The 20878-nt window shown below is 34.1% G+C and overlaps 1 protein-coding gene across 6 annotated transcripts; it reads right to left on the reverse strand.

Annotated features, from left to right (window-relative positions):
• Positions 1–403: 403 nt before the first annotated feature.
• On the reverse strand, positions 404–20826 carry LOC106052183 (protein-cysteine N-palmitoyltransferase HHAT-like). Of its 6 annotated transcripts, none has more exons than XM_056025098.1 (9): positions 20123–20826; positions 18969–19099; positions 15310–15368; positions 10394–10510; positions 8887–9081; positions 6899–7744; positions 5493–5631; positions 4530–4632; positions 404–3897 (listed from the first exon to the last, which is right to left on the reverse strand). In XM_056025098.1, exons 2-9 carry the CDS (start codon positions 19069–19071, stop codon positions 3888–3890), a joined length of 1572 nt encoding a protein of 523 aa, XP_055881073.1. In that variant the 5' UTR covers positions 19072–19099; positions 20123–20826; the 3' UTR covers positions 404–3887. The 6 variants fall into 6 exon arrangements, with proteins under 6 accessions (XP_055881073.1, XP_055881078.1, XP_055881074.1 ...); XM_056025103.1 differs by having other exon boundaries at positions 20050–20826; XM_056025099.1 differs by lacking the exon at positions 20123–20826 and adding an exon at positions 19962–20076.
• Positions 20827–20878: the final 52 nt, after the last annotated feature.

Raw genomic sequence — 20878 nt, forward strand, 5'->3', positions numbered from 1 at the left:
CTGGGTATGAACTTACTAGCAAGTTAGTGCTCTGTAGGTACCCCTTTCTCCTTCCCTTCAGAATGCCAAGCAGATTTATCTCACCATTTTCCATAATATGTGGAAAAGTGATTCTCTCTGATTTTAGCACTATGTAAAATGATGAAAACAAATCTATTTTCAGATCAGATGGCTAATGTATAATAGAGTCCACATTTTCAGGATTTGTATAGAGTTTGAGTCATTAATATCAAACCCTGCTGGTTATTAGCAAATATCTTATTAGGATCTATTTTGGTTCATCTAATTAGCATTGTTTTCTATCCACTTCATTTGAGCCAGAGGATGTAATAGTTATCTCTCTAGAACTTGAAGAAATCTTAGTGTCAAATTTGAAGACAATAAAAAAAGTCAAGAAACAAAATGAAAAAGTAAAATTTTAATGTTAGACCAGGAAGTTGTTAGTAAAAATTATCAACAAATAAAAATATACCAGATCATTGATGATAAACACATTCTAAAAGTATATATATCAAACTGCATTGGCCATACAAGTTTAAATGCAAATAATAAAGTAAGCCATGTTAAATACGATTGTTAAATTCACCCCCACTATATAGAAGATAATGCATTTATATACATATATGTGTATAAAAATATAATAAATATTAAAACAATTTGATTCAGACACTAAACTTAATAAACTCCAACATGAGAAAAACTTTGGGAGTAAACCCTGAGGAAAAACCAAGAGCTAGTGACAGCTTGTAGAATACAGAGCTACATTCTAGCAGAGATTCAATGCTTCTGACTTTGAACCAAGAGCTAGTGACAGCTTGTAGAATACAGAGCTACATTCTAGCAGAGATTCAATGCTTCTGACTTTGAACCAAGAGCTAGTGACAGCTTGTAGAATACAGAGCTACATTCTAGCAGAGATTCAATGCTTCTGACTTTGAACCAAGAGCTAGTGACAGCTTGTAGAATACAGAGCTACATTCTAGCAGAGATTCAATGCTTCTGACTTTGAACCAAGAGCTAGTGACAGCTTGTAGAATACAGAGCTACATTCTAGCAGAGATTCAATGCTTCTGACTTTGAACCAAGAGCTAGTGACAGCTTGTAGAATACAGAGCTACATTCTAGCAGAGATTCAATGCTTCTGACTTTGAACCAAGAGCTAGTGACAGCTTGTAGAATACAGAGCTACATTCTAGCAGAGATTCAATGCTTCTGACTTTGAACCAAGAGCTAGTGACAGCTTGTAGAATACAGAGCTACATTCTAGCAGAGATTCAATGCTTCTGACTTTGAACCGTATGTCTTTACAGTTTCTTTAGTTCTTACAGCTCTATGATGAAGAGGGAACTGCTGTATGTACAAGATTTTGGTCATAACTAATGTCCAGGTATCTTAGTGGAAGCTTAGACCTTTAATCCAGAAGAAGAGCCACAGTTGTTATAAAAGCAGAAGGTTGACAACAACATTGGGTAATATGCATCTTATAATTGCATAGTTATGAGTATATTATTAATTAAAGTTTGAAAAGCCAACAGGATGCAATAGATCCTCTGGTATTTAGATAAACGCTAGATGAAATAACAAAAATTGTTAGAAAAAAAAAGTGTACCTCCCCTAAAATTCCAATGTGATGAGCAGCACAATAGTTTTGAATGAAATCCACAAAACTGATTTTTAGTCCAGATAGTGTCAGATGTGGAATAGGACTTTCAGAGTTACAGACCCTGTTGCTGGACATTAATTAACAACTTTAAAAAAATGAGAAAACTTCTTGATAACTAGATGCAAGATAGTCGAAGATGATATGTTAGAATGCAGGGGATTAAAACAAATCCAAAATTAATAACCAATTGTTAGAGAAAAAGTAGAAAATTTAAATTTTAAATATAAAAAAAAGACTCAGTGACAGAAGTAAAGGCAAGAATAGCAGCTCAACACATTATTGAAAGCAAAGCATATCTCATGGAAATTAACATTGACTACAAAACTATGGTAAGATTTGTAGTCATCTGATGAGAACTGAGACCCATTAAAAAAAAAAGGGGAAAAACAGAAATGCTATGGAAGAAAAATACTTTGTGAAATGGAACTAATGGAATACCAGTAAATAAGTATTCCATTTTTTTAAATCACTGAATACCTACTTTTGCACCCCATGGATATGCTACTTATGACACTGGATGATGGATACCCACAAACCAGTAGACTAAATCATTTTATTACTATCCATCTCTAGTCAGAGACATAAAAAGAGCAGCTTATGATGGGCAGGTCATCTTGAAAGGAAATAGGGAAAAGTAGTGCAGCAGAAAACTCCAAAGGTAGATGACAAATATAGAGACTTAATGCTCAGAATATAGAGATACAAGTCAGGGGTGAAGTGCCACTGGATGGATGGATTCAATGTCAAATATCTCTATGTCAGTTCAAAGTCTAATCTTTATGTCAGTTCAAAGTCAAATAGCTTTATGTCAGTTCAATGTTAAATATCTCTATGTCAGTTCATAGTCAAATCTTTATGTCAGTTCAATGTCAAATAGCTTTATGTCAGTTCAATGTCAAATATCTCTAAGTCAGTTCAATGTACTACATTTCATGAATGTCCCTTTAAGACAACTTCACATTCAGATCTTTCCTGAGCTTTTCATATCCATGTTGGAACATTGTAAATCTGCCTTTACAGCATCAAGTCATCTTTCTACTGGTCTGACATTAGGTCATCTAAGACTAAGACTGCTTTATTGATCCTTACGGAAATTTGTTGTGGTTACAAGGACTCTTTTCTCATACAAAGACAACACAACAGAAAAATACACATAAATACAACAGACAACATAAAGAGTTCATTCAGCGACTACACAGGTATCTTGGTGCATTTCGAATGTTCCCTGATCAATGAGTGGCAGTGATAGAGTCTGACCGAGTGAGGTATCAAGCACTCTATTTTTTGACACTTTTAAAGGCAATCTACTCCATCCATTTTCATCTTGCATACTCAGTAGCTGCAACCATTTTTCTAAGAATTTTCCTTTCCCAGGTATTTAGCAAATTTTCTACAAATCAAATACAAAATGAATAACTGTTTACTTGAAAGCCAGATAAAATTTGTTTCCCCACAAGGCATAAAAGAATAGAAAACTTACTAGATACTAGAGCTCTTGTAATTCCTGTCCTATCTTCCTGACTTCAAACTGCCAAATAAACAAGCTGCTAGTAAGAAGTTCTCTAAACACTAGCATACAAGAAACAAATGTCCAAGTTGCCCTCAGATCAGAATTATTTTGTCTACAAATAGCATTCAACAAAATCTGTACAAAATATGATTTTTTTTTTCTCAAAGAACAAGTTTCATACAATACATTTTTAAAAAGTCTCTATAACTAATTGATGATGCAAAATCTTGAAGTTTGTTTGAGTTAAATACATCAACAAAATATAAATAGGAAACAGTTAACAAATGCACATGAAAAAAAAAAGCATATCCATATTCCATTTGATTCAGGTTTCAAACAATAAAATAAACATAAATTCACAAGAGTCCATCATTTTATCCATAAAACAGACTAAATAATGTCCTACATTTCAAAAGTTTTAAAGATGCTCTACATTCCAATAGTTTTAAAGATTGATTTGAAAGAAGGACAAGGGTATCAAAAAGTATTTTCTTACTGTTTTAGTTCCAGGATTCTTTGAAAATACACTAACTACAGTTGAAAAAAGAAATTCTATGTGTTAGCATTTTCTGCTTTGACCTTTGGGTGTGTAGTAGTAGACTTTTTTTTCAACAAGAAATGAAAACAATCCACCATTAGAGAGATGCAGTGACGTCCTATTTGTGGATGTAAGGTAATTGAATTGTATATGTTGAGTGCTTAGTGTCACAACTTTCAATCAACTCTGAAAAAGAATAGTTGTTAAAACTATACAAGAAGTAACAATGGTTTTGGGTGTCTACCAACGGTTACATTTACTTCAAAGATTTAAATGTAGATGTCATGAAAATTCAAGATTTATTTATGATGTAGTAAAATATACTCATAGACTTTCAAGGGTATAAAATACACAATAAATGCAAAAGAAAAATGTATTGATCTAAATAATACAACCACAGATGATTTCAGCTTTCACTACTGCAGTAAATTACAACTGAAGCCAAAGATAACATCACAAAAGATAAGGACAACAAAGATTAAGGGTACTAAGAAAAATGTCTCCCTTTACTGTAAGCAGTCAGTGTTTTACCATGTCAAGGCCCCTTAGGGTGCTCCTGTATAAACCATACATGCGTTAGATACTGTGCTGTTCATCCTTACTCTCTGAGGTCTCAGTGTCAAGAATTCATTAGCCCATAGAGTTCTATGTGGACTTATCTACATTTCTTTTATTTTTTCAATAAGGATATGAATTAGGATTGTGAATAGAAGGTCAAATTGAATTTTTTTTTGGTCCAAATTGTACCTAATTCAGACTATTGATAATAAATTGTCAGTATCTAGTTATTCAAATGAAAGAAAGAAATAGCAACATACCTCTGTATTTCTTTCTCTGCTTGCTTTCTCATGCTGATGTCAAGAGCATTATGCATTGCTGACGTTATCACTACCATTTCTAAAAACATGCTCAGCCATGAGGCTAAAAGTGAAAGAAGTTTTTTAAAACTCCAAAAAACATTGTGTTCTAAAGAATATTTCTAAATAATATTCCATAGACTTGAAAACTTCTAAACAAAAACCAGAGGAAGGAAAATTTGATAGAGAAGTAAAAAAAAACATACTTTAAAATATTTATACAAAGTAATAATTGACGACTTAGAATGTGCAGATAATGTATAGGTAAGTGGAAATGATATAATATAATAGAGTACTGTAAGAGTTTTCCATATTGTATCAGCCATGGTGGCAGAGTGGTAAAGTGTTAATCTTCCAAATGGAAGAGTCTTGAATTCAAATCCTCCTGAAGACTGGAATTATAACTTCAGGATTTTTAAGGGCATCCCTTTGTCGGCCCAACTTTAATGGGTATCTGACATACATTGGGGAAGGTAGTTGGTTATTGTGCTGGTCACATGACACCCTAGTTAACAGTTGGGCATAGAAACAAGTGAGATTAACATCACCAGCCCTTATAGAGCACAAGAGCTGAAAGAGATATCTTTACTTATAGTCTAGTCTAGAGCAGTATTTCCAAAACTTTTTCCTCAACAGAACACTTCACACATTCTGTGTATTTAAGGGAATAATTTTGATTTTTGTTTTAAAAAGATCAATTTATGTTGTGGCCTAATTAATATATTCGTGGAACACTAAGGCCCCACGGAACACAGTTTGGGAAACACTGGTCTAGAGTATTATAATTTCTAATTTGCCTTTTTTTTTTTTGTCCATCATATTCCTTTACCTACAGAGAAATTTACAAAGTATCAAAAAAGAAAGAGGGAAAGTATATTTTGCCAACAACTGATATTAGTTAGCTGTTGATTGTTTACTAAATACCTGTCATTTTCTTGATAATCACCAAAGTCACATCAATATCAAAAAAGAAGAAGAAAATTCCCCAACAGGACACAACATACACTGGAGCCAATACAATCACAAGAAGCCTAAGTTGCCAGGCTGGACTAAGCTTGCTTTGCTTTGAAATAGAAAAGACATACAATAAGACTTTTTCTAAGCAAAATAAAAAAATAAAACTTGTCATATCTCTCAATAATGCAGGGTTTAGCTCCCTTTTCTCTATAAAACTACATGAATTAATTACCACTAATTGATTTTTTTTTTAATTGACTAATGTATCTCATGGATTATGAATAATTGTGCACATTTTTAACTTGATCTGAGAAAGGGAATAAGAGAAAAAATGTATACAAGGTTTGTACCAGACAGACAGTTGGGGTGAGTAGGTATAAGCTTTGTGAAAAAAATAAATTTTGTTTTATAAGTTAAATAATGTAGATGGATAGTTTATATAAATAAAAATCACAAGCACTCTAGAAGTTTGGGTAACACTATAATGTTTAGACCATGGGGGAGGTGGCTGAGTGGTAAAGCGTTTGACTTCTGAACAGGGAGGTCTCAGGTTTGAAGGCAGAAATTTTAAATTTCTGGATTTTAGGATGCCTGTGAGTTCACACAAATATATTGGGTACCTGACATTGGTTGACACCCTTGTTAACCATCGGTCATAGAAAGAGTTGACCTTTACATCATCTGCTCTATAGATTGCGTCTGAAAGGGCTACTTATTTTATTATTGACAATAGTCAAATTGTTTAGTGGACAGTGCCCAACTTTCATGGCACCCATTGTATTTCTCAAGCACATAAAGTTGAGACATTTTCAGGGAAGACAAGTTATCAGTTCATAAAATGTTGAAGTAAAAATAAAAAATAAAAATTATAAATAAAAAAATGAACATCTGACAATGTTAATTCTCAATACAGAATTACTAAATAGAAAAAAAAGGAAATAAAAAATCTATATTAAAAAAATAAAAAATAAATCAATTATACACAGAGCCCACCCAACTCTAATGGGTACCTGACATTAGTTGGGGAAAGTAAAGCCTTTGGTTGTAGTGCTGGCATTAATGACACCCTCATTAATATATATATATGATTTAGTGCCATAATCTAGACAAATTTAACATTTTTCATTAGATCATAGAACACTATTCACTATGTTTAATTTATGTTTTATATCTGCTCAAATTTTTTAAGTGACTTCAGCCTTCTGTATTTTTTGTGATGAATACTATAACACATATTATTTTAAATGGACTGTAAACTGAAACAATATGAAACCTATTCAATTAAAAAAAAAAAAATGAAATGCTATTTGACAAGATGAGCTATTCCCAGTAAAACATTTCAATATTTATTTAGATGTAACCAAAACACTTACTAATTGAATGCCTAATGCAGAATGTTTCATGAATTCCTGTCCAAGTCTTTCCAGTGAGACAGTTATAAAGTTTCCAAGACACCAGTAAAACAGGTTTAAGTAGAATCCATGCCACATGAATATAAAGAAAAAGGATATAGCCGAAGAAACTAATTGTCCAATGTAGCCACACTTGGACCCTCCTATTGGTATGTATATGTACATTTTTACAAACTCATACAGTCCAACATCAAAATATCTCCACATATCAGTGTATGAATAAACCCAACTAATGCACCTAGGGTTGGAAAAAGGAATAACCCCATCAAATCTTAGAAGTTGGCCACTGATACCATAGAAGCATACATATTTTACCATAAACATTTGGCCTTGCCAGTATCCTGCTGCCATGACAGCTGGCAAGGACATTTGTTCCAGAATATCTTCTGAAAATCCCAGTTGACTGTAGTAAAAGTAGTGCAACTGAAACTCTAGAAATAGAGCCCACAACATGAATCTAAGCAGCTTCTTGACTATGTCCCAAATATTCACAGTATATGTTGCTGCCTTGAAACAAGACATGACTTCAAAATGAAACTTCTTAAATGGGTAAAATGGCCCATGGTTAAACTTGGGCAAATGAAACACATAGAATACAAGGTCCAAAAAATTTGGTTCTCTTTCTTCATCAGTACCAACTCCTGATGACAACTCCTGAGTTTGTAAATTGTCTGAAGTGACATTGTTTCTCGGGTGATGAGTAGTTCTCCAATGTATTTTGTCCAAAGCAAAGCTGAGCAGACTAAGTTCAAAGAATCCATTGGCTATTGTGTAACGATATATGGAACTTATGTTGAGATACTTCCACTGTAATTAAAAGTAAAAATTAGAATTAAAAAAAAATGAATCAAGACATTCTAGAGTTTTCTCAATTAAATTAGAACTAAGAGACCAACGATAGTACCTATGAACAAAGGTATGTGGTAAGCAAAACAAACAACCACATCCATTCTTCACAACATTCATTCAAGGATGTCTCATTAATCCTAATAAGAAAATCCCAGCGTTCCAAAAATGTAAACAAAAGACACTGAGTTCAGCTGCCACTTAAATAAACATATTTCAATACATTTTTAACTTAATTAATGCAAGTAAAAAAACTTTATAATAAAAGAGTAAAAGTGACAACAACTTCATGTATTCTGATGACATCAAAAGTGAATGTATTCTAATGGGTTACATTTGATTTTGTCTGTCTAAACTAAACATTCTATCTTGCATTCATGTTTAAGGCATTGTTGAAAGAGTTAAGAGAGCTAATATATGATAGAAACATGTTCTGTTGGTTGACCATTTCATGACTGAGTCTAACATATAGGCACTTGCCTTAGTGGGAGAATAAAGAAAGCTTGAACTAAAGATGTTACAACATTTGGAATGAACAATGCTTCTGAATTAGGGAATTTAAGTATAGAGCTAACCCAGTAGTTCTCTGTGGCTCATGGATTAAAAGTAAATTATAAAGCAAGGGCAACATTCTTCTGAAATTACATTTCACTAAATTTGTATTATAACCAATAGTGTTTAGTCTTCTCATGAATACCTTCAATTCCTGAGTAAAAAAAAATCATTACAGATTGGTCTTATCATGAACATCCATTCCAAATTGAGACCTTTGCATTAGCAGCCAAATGTTACCAACCTTCTTCCCTAAACTTAAAACATTATGGGGACAAAAGACTGACTTGTTGGTTATGTTCAGTGCCTCAGGCTTAAGTATTGATCAAGCCAAACAAAGACTCTATACATCCCATTTAATACTTCTTTTCAAATATCTAACATCTGTTGGGTAAATAGGAGGTGGTTGGTTATTGTGTTAGAAATAAACTCAATACGACTAACAACAGAGCACACAAACTATCCACACTGCTTAATCTGCCTTATATCTACAAAATTAACTTCTAATAGTTTCATGGTAAGTATGAAAAGAGTAAGACATCAATTCAAACCTTATAATAGGAAGTTAAGGAGCTGATATCACTGAGCATAAAAGCGAGAAATGCCAGCCAAACTAATCTGATGCGACCCAATCTTGATATACTGTACATGATGATGCATTTGGCCAATAATAAAAGAAATGGTCTCACACCAAAAAAATAATTGATAACTAGAATATCATAAACACTTAGGATGCAAATTCGAACCTGGAAGAAAAAGGTAGCAATTTATAAAACACTGCTTATGTAAAGATCAGTGCATATTTTAACTGATCAACATCAAGTATCAATTACATATGATCATAATTTTGTATGTTATGTCAGTGTGACTTAACTTTCGTGTCTTGTAGTTGTAAGTCATTAAAAAAAAATTTACTGACTAAAGGACAGCAATAATTCTTTGATAACTAGTTAAGCCTTTAAATTATTCATAAATATCAATACAAAAGAGTTATCATATTTTTTGAAATATAAAATACATTTTTTTACCTGCCAAAGTGGATAAAAAAATGACCTGTTCTTACAGAGTACAAATGCAACTTAATACAGCAGTGATACAAGACTTTATCCAGGGCATCTGAAAGTGTTTGCTTTTATGATTGATTGATTCTTTGAAATTGCTATTTGGTGACTAAACCATTTTAATGATTATTGGGCTAGAAATTTTCAATATCCTCCAGATGTTTTTTTTTTTAATTCTGCCAAAAAATGTATTCACACCTCTACACCCTTCTGTTTGAAAATTTTGTTTATTAGTTTGCAGCCCCGATACAACAGAAATGTGATCCAAGATGTTCTCAGCTAGCCACCTTGACATGCTGGTTTTAAACTCTTCCCATAGATTGATGTGCACAATGAAAGAATGCACACTAAGGCAACAATGATCATGCCAATGTAAATCCTGGATGCAGATCAGAGTTGGCCAATGAAATATAGTGTACAATCTAACAAGAACAAATGAACTGAAAGGGTTTTCAGAGTGTATTCATCTGCTGAATAAATACTTATATCATCATCATCTTTCCTTTACGTTCCTCATGGAACATAGGGCCTCAGTAAAAACATGCCATGGTCTCTAGCTAGTTTTTTAATGGCTTCTTTCCTGTCCTCTCTTCCTCTAGTTTAAGAAAGTGTTTCTTTTTCATTATTTTAAGTAGAGTGGTCGGCCTTACAGGATTCGTTCAACTTTCACTGCACAGCTTCATAAGTCTCCTTTGTGGAGCTCTACTCTACCCTCTATGATTAGTGTTTGTGTTTTTGCTATGGTTTCTGTAACAGTATTTTTTTTCCATGGACAGGTTGATAGCCTATTTTGATGCACCTTTTGTCTGGCCTCTTTCCTAACAGACCTGTCTGACTTGGTAGTACCTGCCAGGCGCGATGAGCTCCCACCGGTATAGCTCTGAGGGTCATTGAGGCACACAAGCTGTCACACTGTGGCAAGGGATGTGCATCAGGTGACAGAAATACTTATATAATACAAAATAAATATCCAGCATTGTGAAAAAAAAATTCTAACCTTCACTTGAACAGATAGAAAATAGCACATCTGAGACAGAATGATGTGAATCGTATTGACAAGTATCAACAGTTGGATTTCATCTCGAAACAAACTAAATTCTGAGTCTGAAATATCCTACACAAAAAAATAAAGTTAATAAATATTTAAATTATTTATTATATTTTTGTGATAATGGCTCATCTATAGAAATCTGGAACTGTTACAAAAATCTATAAAACTGTGAAAAAAAATTAGGATGGGTAACTAGGTAAATAGTTATTTGTGTCATGTCCAGCAATTAATGACATAAATGGTGATGTCGAAAATAATAATTTCATAAGGTTCAAAACAACCCTAATATTTTATTATCACAAACATTTTAAAGTAATTTCTAACAGTTTTATTTTTAATTTAAAAATTGCAGCAGATTGATAAGACTCAAGATATACAACCAGTAGAGCTACTAGGACTAGCTGATAATGAAGATATACAACTAGTAGAGCTACTAGCTGATGACTCAAGATATACAACTAGTAGAGCTACTAGCCGATGACTCAAGATATACAACTAGTAGAGCTACTAGCTGATGACTCAAGATATACTAGTAGAGCTACTAGCTGATGACTCAAGATATACAACTATTTGTTAATGAACATTAATAATAAAATCTCCTGTAAGGGGGCATCAGTGAAGACGATTCAAACTTTGCATCATGGGAATGAAACAAGAAGAATATAAGAGCAAGAAAAACATTTTTAAAAATTTAATAAACAAAAAAGCTTATACAAAGTGTAATGGTATCAATTAATTTGAATCAGTCATGTAATTAAAGAAGAGGCTTCAGACATTGCCAGTGATGACAGATCTTTGTGGAAACAGCATGCTGCTCAATGCACCGAACAGTGCTAGAGGCTCTAAGTCTATTTTAATTAAATTAGTATTAGATCTAGTCCAACAACAATAAATCTGTGCGATTAATAATATATTTACCAAAGGTTTTTGTTTAGCGTGATTTCATGCTTTTATCTATGATCCTATCACTTAAATCTGGACAAGTTGGGAAAAGGAGGGGGAGGGGAGAAATTGATATCTGGATGGATTTTAACATAATTGGTTTTTAAAAGCCTTTAAAAAAAGGGGTAGGGGTGGTGGAACGACCTGCATTCAAACTCATGGCTCACGCCTCCTTAGGCCGACATGCTAACCACTCTGATAGTGAGAAACTTATGACTAGAGAAGATTTTATAGTTATATATTGTTTGTTTCAATTTAGTGTGTGGGGTGGGGTGGGGGGTGGGACCTATAAAGGGGGCTAATTCAGCTTATCTCTCAAGTACAATTTCTTTCCCTTGTTTGAGATACCAAACAAAACAATTGATTACCAATAATTAATTAACTATTTGGTTATTTTTTTCAATTAATTTTTGTGTTGTGAGGTAAAAGAAATAATTGTGCAAAATGTTCAGCTTGATTCAAGATTGGGTGTTGGAGAAATAACGTATACAAACTTTTTACCAGACAGACAGAGTGAGTGATATAAGTTTTGTACAAAAAAAAAGTAGCTACATGATTGCAAAGACTATTGAGTAAAGTAAATGCAGTGGCGTAGCTAGAGTATATGATGCCTGGTGCGGTACCTCATCTTGATGCCCCCCCCCCCCCCCAAAAAAAAAAAAAAAAAAAAAAAAAAAACAACTAATTAATAACGTTGCAAAACCTTACTTTTTTGTTCAAAATAATATGTATTCATTAATCAAATATTGTTAATTCTTTCATGACCTTAATGACCTTTCATGACCGCAGCATTATCATAGCCTTGACCCCTGCAGTCCATTATGTCTAAGCCATCCGAACGCAATTTCTCTAGAATCATCTCAGTAATTCCAGCAGCCTGCTTGTCCTTTGTGTCGATGAAGTCAACAAAAGACTCACGAACCTGCAGCCCGTCATTATCCATGACAACATACCGTAAAATTTAGGAAATTTTATCCAGCTTTGAGATGTCAGGTGTACTGTCAAAAATTACTGAGAAATATTTGGCTTGTTTTACTTGCTGTATGATTTGTTTTTTAGCGTGATCCCCCAATATTGTAATAAATTCATTTTGTATTTGTGGAGACATGTATATATTCGGAACAAAGCTTAGTGCGAAGCACATGCTCCCTCAAGAGTGGATCGTACTTTGATAGTAATTTTACTAACTCTCCAGGTTTTCGTCTCTTGTATAATCAAATCTTGGGCCTTGTTGTCAATATTGTTCCCTGCTCTCAGGCAAACTTCAAGTTCCCTCCAAGCAAGCGATGACTGAATGTGAGCTCTGCTGGTCTCATGTTTTTCTATTTTCGGGGTTAACCTCCACCACTCATTGAATCCATCTTTGGATTTAAATGAAGATTTGGTACTTGATCTTGTTGAGAAGAGTATGCAGGGGAAGCAAAATAAGGATTCTTTTTTTTTTTTGGCCCATAACACATCTACTTTCTAAGAACTTTCTCGCCGTTTGACATTTGCTGGAAAAACCAAGCCTTTGAAAGCTTTCTAGCCTTTCCTTTTGCTGATTCTTGATGTCTATACGCCTCTCTGAATTGACTGTCCATACGCTGGACTGTTTCATATCCTTGAGTGACAAGGTGTATGCGAATATTATCTGTGACATCTCCAATGTCGTTCAGTCTAGAGTTTATTATCCTGCTTTCTGTATTGTTTACACTGTCTGATGGTTCAGCTTCTTCAGTATGAATTTTTGAGGAGTGTACTTAAGACATGCTTGTGTGCTGTCCTTTAGTCTCTAGAACCTGCGGTACTGAAGTATTTTCTTCTTTTCAGGATGTCGCCTCATCATTTTTTTCTGGATTCAATGATAACCGTCTCATCTTGCTTTGTTGCTTTTAATTGTTCAGTTAATTCATACCCAATAACAGCTCGCCTATAGTCGGTGGACTCTGGCAATGATGTGACTTGAAATTGTCTCGATGCTTCTTTAGACTTAAGAAATTTAAGAAACGCACCTCACTGCGGTCAAAGAAACTGCTTTATGCGGATGACATTGTCCTCTGGTCAACCGGCAAGAAAGTCGACCAAATACAGGCGGCATTACAAGCAAACCTCCAAACTATCTCCTCGTATCGCGACAAATGACAGATTCAGATAAACGTTGCCAAAACGACCCGGTCCCTGTTCAGCCTAGGGATCGACATTCTTAAGGCTCTATTCGAGCTTCAACTCGGTGGGCTGCGACTCCAACGTGAAAACACGCCAAAATATCTAGGGGTGACACTGGGTAGAATACTGTCAATGCTCCAGCACGTCCAGGACGTTGAACGAAAAGCCTCAGAGAAGTTAGCGCTACTCAGAGAGCTGGCCAGCACAAAGTGGGATGCCAAAGCTTACATGCTACGCACATTGTACTAGGGGCAGTCAGATCACAAATTGAGTACAGCTATACAGTTCAAGTATATGCTAGTAAAACTGCCCTCGAATCACTCGACCGAGTACAATCACAGGCACTAAGGTTCATTTGTGGCACCTTTCGGACAAGCCCAACAAACGCTGCTGAAATCTTAACAAACGTGGCCCCTTTACATTTAAGGAGGGAGAGGGCGGTACTTACAGCCTATGAGCGCTATAAAAGGGGCGACTCTAGGCTACCCACCTCAATATTAGTGCGACAGTGGAGAGAGAGGAACCGCATAAAAATGCGATCGTTCATCCACATTGCGGCCAATTTGTCAAAATCAGCCTGACTCTCCACTGACAGAATCCCAATTAGAAGAATTAGTACTTGCCCTCCGTGGAGGAGAATGCCGGCCCCACAAATAAGCATGTCACTTATAGGGCAAGAGGGAGCCACCAAGAGGCGATTAACACCTGCCATACTCCAAAACTTGGCATCAGCTACACTAAAGTCCTACCCATCAGATGCCACAAAATAAGCATGTCCCTTATAGGGCAAGAGGGAGCCACCAAGAGGCGATTAACACCTGCCATACTCCAAAACTTGGCATCAGCTACACTAAAGTCCTACCCATCAGATGCCACAAATAAGCATGTCACTTATAGGGCAAGAGGGAGCCACCAAGAGGCGATTAACACCTGCCATACTCCAAAACTTGGCATCAGCTACACTAAAATCCTACCCATCAGATGCCATTTTCTGTTATACCGATGGGTCGGTAATGAGGGACCCCCGATAGATCTGGGTATTGGGCCCTTATAGTCTACCCAGACCGGACAGAACCAGAGATGCCGATTTCTCCGTCTGAGCTTAAAAGGGTTTTGAGGCGCCAGCCAGACTAGTCAGTCTTGAGCACTGTTCATCATTTTCTTTACGTTGCAGTATTAAAATTAACTAGTTAGTTAAAAAAAACTCATAGAAAACAAAGGTTAGCTTATTTAAAAATATTGACATTACAATAGAATTATTTCCAAAATTAAACTATAAAGAATCATAAAGAAATGAATAAACTAAGACAATTCTTTAGAGCTAGGGTTTAGAAATATTTTTGTAAACTCAATATCTAGATTTAACCAATGGACTAAACAGTGAAGTAAAAAAAAAAAGGTTGGCCTATGTTCTTCTTTATATTACAGAGCATTGATCAGTGTAGTAACAACATGTACCGTGTTTCCGAAATAAATCTAGTAAATTAGATTCAAACTGTTCTATAGCTTACATTGTATGGAAGAAATAGTCAAGGAGATGAAACAAAAAAGCGACATGACTAGTTTATAAATCGTTAGATCATGTTTAAAATACAGTAGTTTATGTTTGTTCGTGTCCATACAATTAGTCGTTTTTACTGAAAAGCTCAGGGAAATAGGAAATTAATACACGCTGGGGGAATTTTGGTGCCCCTCTCCACTTGGTGCCCTGTGCGGCCCGCACCACCCGCACATTGGTAGCTACGCCACTGAGTAAATGTATCAAAATGTACCTGCTCTCTATTTAACCAAGGCCATCCAGGCACCAAATAATAGAAACTTTCTTTATACTCTGAAAATAGACAAAAGCAAACAGGCATTGGTGTATGTGTTTGTTTGAGAACTCTTTGAACATGAAAATAGAAAGTAACAAAAAGACAAAAAGTGACATTGGCACAGGATATTGGTGCCTCATCTTCCAAATTTTTTTTTTAGGTTAGAATTTTTTATATTGTGCTTCCCTGAGTCAAACCAGCTCTAAAGGGTAAGAACTGTTTGCTGGGAAAAGTAAAGGCTTCATGACATCCATATTAACAGAACTGTGCAAATAGAATAACTAATGAATTTCACTTAGACCAGTATCAGTAAAGTGCTTGGCTTCCAAACCAAGGGGTCTTGGGTTCAAATTTGTGTAGACTGAGGATTTTGAATTGAGGGATTTTTATGACACCCCCCCCCTCAAAGTCACCCAAACTCTAATGGGTAAATGACAATAGCTGGGGAAAGTAACGATGGTTGGTCATTGTACTGGCCACACAACATCCTCGTTAACTGTCAGCCATAGAAACAGATGATCTTTATATCTGCCTTATAGATTGCAAGGTCTGAAAGGGGAACTTTACTTCAACATAGAATTTTAGATTATTACATCAGAAAATGGTGGTTGTGAGTCAGTATGATTGGTTGTCAACTAAAAATCTAGGCTCCATAGGTAGCCTATATCATCTATATCTAAGGTAACATAAGTTTTTATAGCCTTATTCAAAACATCTCTTCAAGCTCAATTAATCAAAAGTTTGTGGTAATTAATGACACTTATATTTCTGGTAAAATTATATCTTGATTAATTGGCCTCACACACAAACAAAACTCTTTTCAACCACATTTCGATCTTAAGGTCTTTTAAGTAAAATATTACCACTATACTTAGAATTTTTTATTAGTCTCTAAAATATCTTATCTTCTTCTTCTTATCTTATATAATATAGACGTTACTTCAAAAAAGAAGATGATTACGTCCTATGCGTCATGCATTTAGTCATGCATATTAACCAATGACTTAAATTCTGCCAAGTCACTCGTTTTCCTGGCTAGCTCAGGCAACCCATTCCATGCGCTAATAGCACTAGGGAAGAAGTATTTGTACAAATTTGTCCTAGTATATGGGACGAGGAATGTGCCTTTATCTTTGTGTCTTTCAGAGTATTTTATTAAATTTTGTTTTTGTATTTGAAGATTATGGTTCAGTGCTTTATGTATAATTGCTACTTTACTTTTGAGTCTTCTGTCCTGAAGGCTTTCTAAATTAAGCGATTTTACCAAAGGTGTTACTCTAGTCAAATGTGAATATTCGTTTGTTATGAATCTCACTGCTCTATTTTGTGTCTGTTCCAGTTTCTTAATGTTTTCTTGAGTTGAGGGGTCCCAAACGGAGGATGCATATTCTATTATTGGCCTAACCAAGGTTAAATAACATTTTAGTTTTATGTTCTTATTTGATTTATAGAAATTTCTTTTAATAAACCCTAATGCTTTGTTTGATTTTTTTATAGTTTCATCAATATGTGGATTCCATGACAGTTTTTCATTTATTATAACACCTAGGTATTTTGCGTTTTTAGTCTTGTGTTACTGGTTGCCATGAATAAGATAAGTGGAATTAATTTGTTTTAGTTTTTTTGTTGCTCTTAACAACTGACATTTTTCTGGGTGGAAAGACATGCTCCTATTTGATTCCCATTTCTGTAATTCATCTAATTCTCTTTGTAAAATATCTGTGTCTTGTGTTGTTTTTATTGTTCTATATATTATGCAATCGTCTGCAAATAATCTGACTTTTGTTCCTGAAGTAATGCAATTTGGTAAATCATTATGTAAATTAAAAATAGTAGTTTACCTAAGACTATTCCTTGAGATACACCTGAGTTTACTGTTATTGGTGTTGATTTAGAGCCATTTATTATTACAGTTTGTTCTCTCCCTATCAGAAAGTCTTTAATCCACTGATGCAATGGACCATTAATTCCGAAATATTTTAATTTTTTAAGCAAACTATGGTGGTGAACTTTGTCAAAAGCCTTAGAAAAATCTAGTAAGATAGCATCTATTTGTTCACTATCATCTAAACCTTTTGAAAAATCATCAATTAGTCCTATTAGTTGTGTTTCACATGATCTATATTTCCTAAAGCCATGTTGGTATGGTGTGAGGACATTATGTTTGTCTAAGTGGTTTATGATGTTGCTACATATTATGTGTTCTAGGATTTTACATGTGATGCTGGTAAGTGATACTGGTCTGTAGTTTCCTGGGTCAGATTTTTCTCCTTTTTAAATAGGGGGGTGACATTAGCTTCTTTCCAGTCCTTTGGTACTCTGCCCTAGTTAAGTGAAGCCTGAAAGAGTATTTTGAACACTGGGGCTAGCTCATTGCTTAGTTCTTTGAGTAATCAAGCTGGAATGCCATCAGGTCCAGAAGCTTTATTTGGTTTGGTGTTGGCTAATAGTTTTTGAATTCCATTTTCTTGTACTACTATATCTTCTATGTTGTCTACTTGGTTCAAATTCAGTAATATGTCTTTGTCTCCTGGGGCTGAGAATGTTGATGCAAAGTATTTGTTTAGGATGTTTGCTTTAGTTTCATTATCATTATGTATTATGTTATGTTCATCTTTTAATGGCGCTATGCCTGTTGTTTCCATTTTCTTAGACTTAATGTATGACCATAGGTTTTTGTTGTTATCTTTAGATATTACCTTGTGTATGTATTCACTCTGCAGCTGTCTGCTTACTTTTTGGGTTAGGTGTTTAATTTTTATATACTTTTTGTAAACTCTTTCTGCCTTAGTTTCTTTAAATTTTCTATATAGGTTTTCTTTCTGTTTACAAAGCTTCTTTAGTCTATTATTAAACCAGCATTTATTTATTTTGTTTGATGTGTATTTAGTTAGTATATGATTTTCTATAATGCTTTTAAGATGGTTTTTAATGAAATTCCAGAGGTCATCGACTGGTTGGTTAATATCTTTTTCTAATAAGAATGTTTGTTGAAAGTTTAATGCAGCTTGGTGTAGTTATGTTAGGTTACATTTATTCCAGAGTAAGATTTTTCTTTTGGGTTTTGTATTGGCTACTGCTTTTATCTGACTTGTGTATTTTTATGATCTCATGGTCTGATAGACCAGGGATAATATCATAATCAACTACTAATCCAGGTCTATTGGTTAAGAAGAGATCTAATGTGTTGTTTAATCTAGTTGGCTTTTTAATGATTTGATCTAAACTTAGGTTGTGTAAAGTTTCAATGAAAAGCTCATTTATGTCCTTAAGGTTTTGGTGTTTATCTATGGTTAGTGTTTTCCAATTTATATCAGGTAGGTTGAAATCACCCATAATCCAAAAAACTGCATTTTTATTTGTCTCTTTAAGTGTAGTAAACTGATTACATAGTTCCTGCATGTATTCTAAACATGGAATATAATATATGTCTATATCAAATACCAAATTATAATATCAGGAGATATTTTAGTTTTGATCTTGGTGACTAAATCCTGCCTGCCTAACAACTCCTCACAAGTAACTGAAATTCAATCTGAGATCATTTTAATTTGCTTATTATGGCTAGACTTGTAGAAAGATGTTCTTTGTAATCTATAGAGAAATTCAATTCTTACTGTCGCCTTCAACATGAAGTCTATACAATCCATAAGCTATTGATGTAATAGAGATAATCCAGTAAGTAATTCTCTCCCATTTAGGCAAAACATCAAGATACATTTTTGGTCCTCACAATGTGCTTGTGATACTGCAAAGGAACATGAACAGGAAATTTAAAAAATCTTTGATTTGATAACATTACTTTATTATTGATACAAAATCTAATAATGGCATGCTAAATTTGTTAATTTTAAGGTGAAATTAGTTTAAAAGTTGCTCAGGTTCAGGATTGAAAAGAGGTTTCAAATCATATGAGTGGATTTAATAGCTTTTAAAAGTTTACCAGTACTTATTATAGATCTAGCAGATTAAAAGTAAAAAACAACAAACAAATGCAGAGGCAGCTGGTTAAATATTACTAAGGAAGATTTAATGTGACCTATATAGATATATGTATATCAATATATTATATATATCTAGAGAGATAATGAATATAATCATTAAAATCTATTATTTAAGTGCATATTATATTTTAATGGTAACCTAATCTTTGTTTGAAATATAATTAACCTATTATTATTTTTTTTAATGCAGTTTCATTTGTTCCTTCAGTAGCATTTAAATGAAGAGTATTTCATCCTAGTCCAGCAGGGTTTGCAGTCCAGAGTGCATACCTCAATCCACGTGATCAGGCAGCCATCCTGCCAAAAAACTTTATTGATTACAAATACACTGGTTGCTTCAAACACTTGAATTTGTTTTCTGAGACACTCGTAGAATGTACAAAGTAACAAAAAAATGTTTTTTTTTATTTCACAGACACTGGTTTCTACATACACTTGTTTTTAGAAACACTGCCTTCCATGTGATATAATTACACTGACTACTACTTCATTTTAAATTCCATGTTTCCATTATCAAAATGTTGTATTTGGTGTAGGCCTACATTTATTATTTTAAAAGATAAAAAGTAATTATAATATAATATTATAATCAATAATTTTAAATACCTGGTGAATACAAATAAATAAGAACCTAGTTCTAAAACTATGTCAGAAACGCTTCTCTGAAGGCTTCATCTGACTTTCAATAACTTACGTTTGTGTTAGAACTTAGATATGTATGGAACTAATGACACTAACATGCACAGCAAAAGACAACAAAGGCACACCTGTAGGACGCTCAATGATATGTCGCTAAGTCACAGGTGTACCATCTGGGGCCGGGGACTTTGATATAGATTAGAATTAGATCAAGATCTAGAACTCACTAGATTCTATAAAGATCTATTATAGAATTAGTCAATAATCTAGTCATGTTCTTTCAGAGTTGAAGTTGATTACAAACTAGCCAACCCTCCCCTAGGGCGTAGGCGTAGGTGATGACTGCAGGCAAGGTGACCGATCCTGGTAGATCAACCATCAAGACAGCAGTCAAGAGTGCAAACCACTCGACTCGACTCCACAGTAGTCCAAAGGCAAAGCCATCCGTTCATTCTTATCAAGACTAATCACTAGTCTAAGTCTAATGTGTCTGATTAATGTTTTGATCTATTCAGACTATTCTAATTCTAAGTCTAATTATAATGATATCTATCACAATCATGTGACAATCATCTAGACTATAATATATTATTTATTATATAGAATCTAGATCTAGGTTCTATGTCTATGAATATGAATGATGATGTCAATGTCATGATACTCGATACTCAGAAACTGATATATTAAATTTAAATATAGATCTATTCTAGAAGACTATAGTATAGTATTAGATCTAGACATGACATGACATAATCTAGCTAATCTAGATTATTCTAGATCTATATAAATAGACATAATATCTAGAATCTAGACTAGATCAGTAGATGCTGTCTGAGATCTACGAGTATGACAATAAAGTCACAATATACTAAAGTAACTAGACT

The sequence above is a fragment of the Biomphalaria glabrata genome, chromosome 3, assembly GCF_947242115.1.
Source record: "Biomphalaria glabrata chromosome 3, xgBioGlab47.1, whole genome shotgun sequence".
Lineage (NCBI taxonomy): Eukaryota > Metazoa > Mollusca > Gastropoda > Planorbidae > Biomphalaria > Biomphalaria glabrata.

Excerpts from the sequence above, each read along its gene's own strand:
- LOC106052183 (XM_056025098.1), bottom strand. The coding sequence starts at position 19,071 with ATGTATCTTGATGTTTTGCCTAAATGGGAGAGAATTACTTACTGGATT. Across the intron at positions 15,369-18,968 it reads ACTTCATGTTGAAGGCGACA|AGTATAAAGAAAGTTTCTAT; the intron begins GTAAGAATTGAA and ends GTCTATTTTCAG. Across the intron at positions 4,633-5,492 it reads GATTATCAAGAAAATGACAG|CCTCATGGCTGAGCATGTTT; the intron begins GTATTTAGTAAA and ends TTTCACTTTTAG.